The 9,873-nt window shown below is 52.3% G+C and overlaps 1 protein-coding gene across 4 annotated transcripts in view; it reads left to right on the forward strand.

The window, feature by feature from the left end:
- Nucleotides 1-3,158: 3,158 nt before the first annotated feature.
- Catsper4 (cation channel sperm associated 4) overlaps nucleotides 3,159-9,873 on the forward strand; it is a 15,934-nt gene continuing 9,219 nt past the window's right edge. The window contains exons 1-6 of one of the 4 annotated variants that reach the window (XM_010631064.3): nucleotides 3,159-3,598; nucleotides 4,404-4,470; nucleotides 4,709-4,914; nucleotides 5,467-5,660; nucleotides 6,274-6,348; nucleotides 6,539-6,679. In XM_010631064.3, coding sequence (XP_010629366.1) covers nucleotides 5,589-5,660; nucleotides 6,274-6,348; nucleotides 6,539-6,679 — 288 coding nt within the window. In that variant the 5' untranslated portion in view covers nucleotides 3,159-3,598; nucleotides 4,404-4,470; nucleotides 4,709-4,914; nucleotides 5,467-5,588. The other 3 variants (XM_010631062.1, XM_010631063.2, XM_010631065.1) reach the window with 3 other exon arrangements.

Raw genomic sequence — 9,873 nt, forward strand, 5'->3', positions numbered from 1 at the left:
GGATTGAACTCGGGTCCTTGCACTTGCAAGGCAGGCAGCAGCATCACTGAGCTAAGTCCCTGGTCCCCTTCTCCATTCTTGAGAGCTGCGCTGACATGGTCTCTGGTGGCATGCTCCAGCCCTATGACCCAGGCCTAGCTCAGGTACACATGAGGAAGAGAAAGGACATTAACTCTTGGTTTCATCTTGACTGGAAAACCTGAGTCCCCAGACTGCCCTGTCCTACCCTCAACCTTCCCAAAAACTTCAGTGTTTGTCATCTCCAAAATCAGTGACCCCAGCTTCCTTGTGGCCCTTTCAGAGGAGGTGGCAGAGGCAAAGAGAGGAGCTGCAAGCCCCAGGTCTCCCAGCAAGGTGGCGCAGAGGTTGTCCAGATCAACACAAAGGAACAGGAGGGTGTAGTAAGCAGGGGTGAGGTGGAGTGGAGCCTGGGGATGGTAGGTAGGGAAAACAGCCTCAGGCTTCTGTCCCTTGGAGAGAGCTGGGTTTGGGAGCTGCCTTCCAGGAAGGTCAGAACTGGTTCCCAGGTGAGAGCCCCACACCCTTGGCAGCCACCTAGCCCCTGGTCCTTTCATTTGCCTCCAGCAGGCCAGGAGAAGGGGCTCACAGAGGACACCTGGAGGATGTGTAATAGAAGCAGGAGGAAACTCAGTTCCTACTGCACAGGCAAGAGTCGGTGGGTTGCTTCAGAGCCTCCTGCCCAGCTTAATGCCAGCCCAGTGTCCACCCTATCCCCTGCCCCTATGAGAATGTGATGAGGGAGCTGCTGTGAGGGTCTGCTGGGGTCAGCTTAGTGCTGAAGATGATCCCAGGGCCAGAGACCCCCACAAGGCCCCTGCCCCGGCCTTCCTCCGCCTGCTTTCAGACCCCTGTTGTCAGCAACATCACCGTATTTCTATTTGTCCTCCAGATGTCCCACACCTGAGAAGCCAATTGCAGGCTCAGGTCCCTCTGTGTCCCAGGCTCTGCTACACCCTGCTAGTGTATTGGTGGGGGAACCATGAGCTCATTTCACCTCCCCTTGCTCTCCCAGGGTCCCCTGTATATGTCTTTGCCTCCTCTGCCATAGCCTCCTAAGTGGCAAACTTCACGTGTGCCCTGCCAGGGAGGAATTGCAGCATCCCCACTTCCAGTACCCAGTGGCAGGGTCTCCTCTTCTGTGATCACTCCCTTGCCCCAGCCCTCACACCTGACCATGGTCTGACTTACAGGTTCTACAAAGCTCTCACTTGGCCTGGTCTCTGGGGCATGGGCCAAGCCTGACCTTTGTCCTCTTACCTCCTGCAAGGCTGGCTCAGCTCCCTGCCTGATGTCCTGATTGGCAGGCTGAGAAGTTCTTTGAGACTTTGAGGTACTTGGCAGAAGTGTGGTGCAGTGGTTCAGACTCACATCCCAGGCCCAGATCTGTCTGGACAGACAAGGCCAAAGCCACACCAGGTGGCTGATGAGAGAGGCTGATGAGCCTCTCTCCTGAAGGCATCTAAGTGCTAACTCTGACACCACCCTGACCCTCCAGGCCTATGGCTAAGGTTCATGGACCTGCCCTCTCCCTCCTCCCTCCCTGGCAGACTCTACTTCCCTTGGCCCTGAGTCCCACATCATCCCTGATCCCCTGCCCCATTCCCAGCAGGAATAGCAGAGGCTCCAGTGTCCCCAAGACACCCAGACAACAAAATCTCAGGGGATTAGCCAAAAGATGTGTGGACTCTGGTCCTCAATACTTTTCTCATCCCTGTGTGGCCCATTCAGTCAGTAAAAATCCAAGGTAGGAGAACACGCGTGTGGATGGGTGGGGTTCTCCTATGTGAGGAGCTCTTAGAAATATTTGCAGTGCCATTCCCACACAGCCTCTGTGGGGTCTGATAGACCATGTTCCCAGCCCAGGCTCCACACCAGCTCTGACTGTGACCAAATGTCTGATTCTCTGATCTTCAGTTGACTCATCTCTGAAAGTCATCCCCACCTCAGAGATATACCTGTGGCATTCTCAGCCCAGAGTGTGGCCCAGACTTCTCAGTTAACGATGCTCACACAGGACAAGAGAGCAAGTGGACGGGCTGTCTCACTGGCCCTCACCACCGGGACCATGCTGTGTTGCTTAGTGGGCATTGTGCCAGGAGCTGAGCTGGCCAGACTGACTGCTGGCACTGCTGCTGGTTCATGCTGAAGCACCTATACTCTCCTGGTACCACCAGTCCCAGGTGACACTCCCACTCACACTTACACAGGTAGCAAGTGAGTCACTTCAGGGCCTCCAGCTTGTCTCTGTTCCACCATCTACTCTATCTATCATCCTCCTAGATCCCAGTCTTGCTATAAAATGAGGATAGTTCTTTGGAAAGAAATGAGTTAATGTGTGTGTGAAAGAAGTTTGGAGAGAGGCGTGGTCCTGCATGCCTGTAATCCTATCCCTCAGGAGGATGAGACAGGAGGAATCATGAAGTCAAGGGCAGTCAAGACTATAAAGCAAGTTTGAGGCCAGTCTGGACTGCAAAGAGATATTCTATCTCAAAAAATAAATAAATAAATAAATAAAAGAGGCAAGTCTGGACTGAAGAGATATTCTATCTCAAAAAAATAAATAAATAAATAAATAAAAGAGGCAAAAAATTAAAAATGCAGTAGTAGTTTGGAGGGTCTGGGATTGTAGCTCAGTAGTAGCGTATGTGCTTAGCGTGCACAAGGCCCTAGGTTTATCCCTAATACCCCTCTCAAAAGAAGGAGAAAGCATCATAGGAGGGTTAGATAAAATCATTTTTAATCTGTCCACTTCTTCCTCCATTATTCTGTCTATCCCAGGTATGGGCCATTCGATCATTCACTTAACAAACACTCAGGTTTCTACTGTACCCAGCTCTGAACTGGCCCCTGAGGACACAGGAAAGAACTGAGCAGTTTATGCCCCTGCAGAATGTTGAGGCAGGCAGGGGAGAGGATGAATACATTCACAAGGACAGGACATGAGCAACACGTGCTAAGATGAAGGAAAAGCCCAAGAGATGTGTGTGAACTCAGCAGAGGTGCTCCTTTCAGCCAGAGGAGTCCAGAAGCTTCTTTGAGAAAGCGACCCCTGGGGTTAGTCAGGTGAAAGAGGAAAATAAAAGCAGGAAGAGAAAGGCATTCGCACAGCTTGGTGGTAATGAAGCAGCTTCGTGTCTGCCTGTGAAAGAACAAATCCATTCATGAGCAGGCTCCTCTTTCTTGGCTCACCCTTCCTTCCTTCCTTCCTTCCTTTCTTGCTGTGCTGGGAATTGGACCAAAGGCCCAGCACGTGCTAGGCCAGCGCTCTGCCCCAGGAGACACCCCAACCAATGCCTGTATCTCTAAATGTCTTTGTTCCCCTTTCCTGGCCCAGAGATTCCTCCTGTCCTGAGCCCCAGAAACCAAAAGGCCTGTGGTGACAGCCAGGAAAACACCCTCTCCCTTCCACTGCCCTGACAGCCCCAGGAGTAATGAAGGAGCTGACCAGGCCTTGACCAGAACTCCAAGCTGACCTCATGCTGTGACCACCCCCACCCCGCCAAGGATGAAAAAGCTCAGGGTTCATCAATGACTCCACCTAGAGCCTGGAAAGTGGATGTCAGCAGGAGAAAGAATAGTTGAGTCCTGGGGTATGACGGACTTGGCAATGGGGAGAAAAAGGGAAAAGGTTCGGAGGAAGGCGGTGGGATTCCCTGTCCAGCCTGTCTGGGCTCTGGATGGCAGGAGGCTGAGTGATGCACTTCTGCTCCCCAGCAGGGTGATCCACCACCTTTCCCTTTTGTGCACAAACCCTTCGTCCTTGTTCCTGACGCCCTCTCCTATCCGAGTATGTGAGTGCCACCCATCCTCTGGGCGCGTGGGAGCTGGGATTCTAATTCCAGCAGTCTGACACAGTAGCTGGTCAAGATGCTTACTTCTCTAAGCCTGTTTCATCATCTGTACTTTTTTATTTGTTTGTTTGTTTGAGACAGGATCTTGCTATGTAGTTTAGGCTGGCCTTGAATTCAGTACGTAGCTTGTACTCACAGTGATCCTCCTGCCTCAGCCTCCTAAGTGCTGGAATTATAGACATGTGCCACCGTGCCCAGATCATCATCTGTAAAATTGGCAAATAAAAGTTCCTATTTCTTTGAGTTGTTTGGAAGATTATATCAGAAAAAGACGTTGAGCTGGGCACGGTGGCACATGCCTGTAATCTTAGTTACAGGCAGGAAAGTTACAGTTTCAGTCCAGCCTGATCAGCTTAGCAAGTCCTTGCCTCCAAATAAAAATTGAAAAGGACTAGAGATGTAGCTTAGTAGTAGAGCCCTTGCCTAGCATGCACGAGTTTCTAGGTTCTATTCCCGGGACTATTTTAAAAAGAAAGGCAGAGGGAGACAACAGGAATAGAAACTGCCTGAGACCAGTTCACTCCTCCATAGGTGGGCACTTCTTACCTGCACCTTCAAGTACCCAGCTCTAGGATGCCCCTCCCAGCACAAGAAGAAGGTGGGTATCTCACAGGGGCAGGAGGAGGAAAGTGGCTCTCAGTGGAGCCTCTCCCTTTGTGGGAGCGCTGATCCCCTAGCCTAGTCCCCACCTTCCCCAAACCCTGTGGGGCGCCTGCTACAGGGAGATGGAAGCAGAAGAGGACAGCGGTGAAGCTGGGGCCTCTTAACCCCAGTGAGGAGGCGGAGGATGAAGAGAAGGACATGGGGCCCAGACTGATGCCCCCCACTCCTTTCAGCCCATCTCAGACTTGGTGCGCACTCCATGGAGGCCCATCCTCAGCCCACCAACACCACCACCGCCACGGTGGCTCAGCCCAGGGCCTCCTCCAGCCTCCAGCAGGTTGAGCAGGGCACTGGACAGGGAGCTGCGGGAGGCACAGCCCTGTCCTGCTTCCACAGACAGCAGTGAAGAAGCACTAGGAGGAACGGTCTGAGGACTGAGGTATAGTGGCGTGTCTCTCCCGGGCCAGCTACAGTGCCTGGCTTGTGAACAGGGGCCGAGTTCTCCCATGCAGCACAGGCAAGACCCTACGACAGTGAGAGAGGGCACCACTGGCAGGTGCTACCAAGTGCACTAGAGGTCGGCTGGGGACGCCAGGCATGGAGAGGGACTGAGTTCTGGGCTTCAAGCTAAGTTGCTCCCAGCTCTATTCTGGCCTCCAGATTAAAGGCTCAGCTCTCAGCTTTGGGCTCCGAACTGGGTTCAGCTGCTGAGTGGGCCAAGTTTTAGGTTCTTAGCTAAGATTTTTAAGTTTCATTCAGGATCCTGATGCCAGGCTGGCCAGATTCTAGCTACAGGACTCTAGAGTTAGCTCTGGGCTCAGGCTCTGCCCACTCTGCGGAAGTCACAGCTTCTTACCCTCCTGCCCTCTTATAGGCAAAGCTGCAGGAGCTGCAGGGCCTGGAGGAAGGTGCCTATTTTACATGAGACATACTTTTCCATCGAATACAGTAGATTTGTCTAAAAATGAATGTATGTGTGCCTTTACTTTAGAATCAGGAGCGGACTGGCAAGAAAAGCTGTAGGGCTGAGGTGCTTCTCTGTCACAGGATGGTTGACAAGCCCCAGCTGTGTGTAGCCCATGGCTGTACTTCAGGCTCCTGCCTGCCAGGGTGATGGGCTCTGGTTCTGCTTGCATTCTCCCTCCCCAGCACCTTGGAGCCCCCATGCTATCTTCAGGGGGCCAGGTAAGAAACTTTCACTTGGCAGATGGGGGAACAGACCTAGAGCAGAAGGGCAAGGGGGGCAACCCTGAGCAGGATGGTGGATCAGGTACCTGGAGGGGAGGAGAAGGTGAAGGTGGGGATCTGTCCTAGGGAAAGTCCCAACATTTCTCTTCTCCCCTCCTCTCCTCTCCTTTCTTCTCCTCAGCCCAGCCTCACTTCCAGCTTCTCGATCCAGAGCAGGACCATGCCCTTCAACTCCATTCAGGCCTCACAGGAGACCTGATCTCTCCCATCAACCTCTGGCCTCTGAGTCTAGCCCAGCAGCCCCCACCAGAAGGTGTCCATGGTTTCTTCTGTGGGGTGCAGAGGGGGGAGTGGGAGGGGCTCCTAGGCCGGAATACCTGGATAGAATGCAGAAGGCTGGAAGTCACAGCTGCCTGTGATCTCACTGTGTAGGGCAGCAGAGCCACCCGGAGCCAAGTATTTTTTAGGGGGAGAAAGAGTAATAGCGATCTGGTGGCAGCAAGGCACAGACACAGACAAAGTAGGGGCCCCTGCAAGGCTCCCCACTGAGCTGTCACCTGAGGGTGGGCAAGGGCAGGGCTATACCGGGGGCCACTCATCTTTCCTGCAGAGCATCATGCACCACCACTTCATCCAGCCACAAGAGCAAGTGCTCATCAACCGCCAGGATATCATAAACAGAAAGGTGGGCATGGGCGGGCTGTGGGATCGGCAGCAACCCGCCAAATCCGTCCTGCATTCCGTGATCTACAGCTATCCCCTCTAGAGCAGACTCGCAGAGCACTCCTTCCCACCACTCACTGAGAGCAAACATCCAGGCAGAGGCTACCATGGTGACAACACCTGCCTTATGGAAGGTCTCTACCCTCTTCCAGGATGCCTGGGACAAGCAGGAGTTTGTCCGCATGTCCATCCAATACATGCTGCAACATCCAGCCTTCCATATTCTGCTGGCCCTGCTGCTGGTGACCAATGCCATCACCATCGCTCTCCGCACCAACTCCTTCCTTGATCAGGTGTGACGAAAGCCCAACCTCTGTCCCCATTGGCTCTGGTTTTTTTGGTACCAGGGATCAAACTCAGGACTTTGCACTTGCAAGGCAGGCTGCAGCACCACTGAGCTAAATCCCCAGCCGTACTCACATTGGCTCTGATGGGGACTAGGTTGGGTGCTTCCTGCTCATGTTCCTTGTCTGGCTATTATGGCTGGATCGATGCTCTTCAAGGGTCAGTCCAGCCTGATCTGCCAGAGATCTGGAGGTCAGGAAGACTGTGGTGCAGGGGGCTCTGGAGCCTGATTTGAGGAAAACACTGGATTTGTAGAAGGGCGGGAAAAGAATGGTGGGAATAGAGGCAGACAAATGGGTACCTTGTGGGGAGTGGTGGCCAATCTCAATCATGGTCACTAAAGGAGAGTCACTCTGGGCCAGGTGCTGACTCTGCTTGGTACCAGGGATTCAGGTAAAGAACAACATCACTTCCCATGTCAGATGCAGACACACTCTTATAGTATTTGAGTATCAGAGTGTGTGGAGCTCAAAGACAACAATCAACCCTAACCTGGGAGGTCAGGGAAGGCTCCTTGGTGAGGCTGGCACTTAACCTGAGAGGGAAAAATGAACAAGAAACTAAATGTGGTGGTGCATGCCTATAATCCCAGTACTCAGGACGCTGATGAGTTCGAGGCCAGCCTGGGGTACATAGTAAGACCCACCTTAAAATAAAATTGAGTCAGAGTTAACCACACAAAGTGAGATAGTGAAGAGGGTAAGAGTGTTTTGGACAAAAGAAATGGCATGGGAGAGATTTCTGTGTGTCCAATTGAACATCTAGTGACTTTGGTCTTATTGATGTTTTAATTTCTTACAAAGAGTATACATGCATGTATTGTGTGATTTAAAATCAATATGTCAGCCTGTGGGTGTAGCTGAGCAGTAGAGTGCTTGCCTAGCATGCATAAAGCCCTGTGTTTGATCCATTGATGCAAAAATAAGTATGTCCAGTGTGGTGATAGCAGATAAGCTCAAAGAGGTGGGTGGTCAGTGGCCAAATCACACTTGGTCTCTGTTATGTCGAGAAAGATGACCTTTCTCCTTTGTCATCAGAAAGTGAGGGAAGGGTTTTAAACACTGAAAAATGATCAGGCTCAGTTTTTAGAAAATTTACAGTGGCTGCCACGGTGTGGACTCTGGGGTGGGGCTGGGAGGCTGAGAATGGAGAAGATGGGCCAGTGAGGGCTGCTGGGACTCAGAGCAGGAGAATGGCAGTGGAGAAAGGGGTCAGAAGCACTGGCAGCTCTGTAGGGTTGAATCCATGAGCCTTCCTGGTTGATCACATTCCCAACTCATATGTAGTGAGCACAGGCTTTGTGCCACCTGTGTCAACAACACACGTCCTTATCTCAGCCATGCAGACAAAGGGAGAGACGGAAGGTAAGTTCCTGACTGGAGTAGTGGTGTGCTGTGGGGCTGGTGCTGCTTTGGGACACGGTGGATGTGGGGCACACAGGAGGAAAAGCAGGTCTACAGAGGGTGCAGAGGTCAGGATGAGCTGTGTGGTGTCTATGGCCACTGAGGGATGTTTTTACAGGAGTCTAAGGCCAGGACCAAAAGGAGGTGGAGGGCACTGGCTGGACATGGTGAGAGTTGTCTACACTCCTGTGCCCAGGCTGAGGAGGGGACACAGTGTCTTGCAATGTGTTGATGAGAGAGGAGAGTCAAGACAGATCCCTAGGAAAGCCTCTGCATAAGGGCAAGAAGGGAGGTGGAGGCCGAAAGGGAAGCCGAGGAGGAGTGGCCAGTGGGCTCTGGTTCTGGGATTGCCCAGGAGATACACCTAGGCAGCAGTTCCAGATGTGGAGAGATGTGGCTGATAAGGTCTAGCAAGCATCCCCAGGTTTGCAGCACTGACCTGCACAGGAGCCAGCTTTGTATGGTGGAGGCAGAAATGTACCTGACAAGTCTGCAGAACAAGCAGAGTGGACAGAGAGGAACAGAGCACAAGCTGCAAAATGGGCTGTGAAATCAATCCAGAGTGCAAATGCCCCCTTTTTGTTTTGGTGTGCTTTGCTTTGCTTTGTTTTGAGACACTGTATAGCTCAGGCTGGCCTCAAACTCGCTATGTAGCCCAGCCATCCTTGAACTTGCTATGTAGCCCAAGCAGGCCTTGAGCTTGTGTTCCTCCTGCCTCAGCCTCCTGGGTGCTGGGGTCACAAGCATGTACCACAACACCCAGCAAGAAGCTTTCTCTGGGCTGATAGCCATGGTCCTTGACAGCACTTTGGGAATTTGAAAGAAGCAAAAACCCCATTAACCTTAGCCCACATCTAAGCAGAAGCTCTTAGCAACCTGGCTTCGACTGTGGGTGGGATGGTGGCAGGAATAGGCAGCAGGGAAACCCCATGTGCAGTTGTGAGCTCCAAAGGACCAAGTCTGTTGACCACTGGAATAAAGGGAGAAGATGAGCCAGGCATGGTGGCTTATGCCTGTCATCTCAGCACTCTGGGAGATTGAGGCAGGAAAATTGCAAGTTCAAGCCCACCCTGGGAAACTTAGCAAGACTGTCTCAAAATAAAAACTAAAAAGGGCTGAAGATGTGGCTCAGTGGTACAGTGCCTCTTGGTTTGATCCCTAGTACCATTGCACACGTATACACACACACACACACACACACACACAAACACACACACAGGTTGGGGGGCACAACGTGACTTTGGTGATACCAGGCTGAAATGGGTGGGGAGGGTAACAGGCTGTTAGTAGAGGTCACAGATATAGGGAAGCTGAAAGAGTAGGCGTGAGGCTAGGCAGAGGTGAGTTGGGTTCGGACAGCTCCTAGTAGTCATCTACCCAGGGTACCCATTGCAGGCCCATAAAAGAAACAGGACACCAGGAACTGGGTTGGGCCTGGGCTGGGGGACTCAGAGTGCTGGAGCAACAGGAATGGTTGAGACACATAGAGAAGGGACCTGGGCTTGGTGTCCCCCAGCCTCAGGGGTGAGTCCTCTTCTTCCCACAGCTGGACCTGCTTAGCCTTCCCCACCTCGCTTTCCCAGATCCTCCTTCCCTAGAGGCTAGGAGCAATGGGGGCAGAAGTCTTTGGTCAACCGTGAGGTTTTCTGACCTTGACTGAGTGCACTGGACGACTCTCTAGTCCTTGTCTGAAAGATGGGAGTAGGAGCTGCCTTTTTTTTTTTTTTTTTTTTTTTTTT

The sequence above is a fragment of the Fukomys damarensis genome, unplaced genomic scaffold, assembly GCF_012274545.1.
Source record: "Fukomys damarensis isolate Sample0158 unplaced genomic scaffold, DMR_v1.0_HiC HiC_scaffold_14, whole genome shotgun sequence".
Classification (NCBI taxonomy): Eukaryota; Metazoa; Chordata; class Mammalia; order Rodentia; family Bathyergidae; genus Fukomys; species Fukomys damarensis.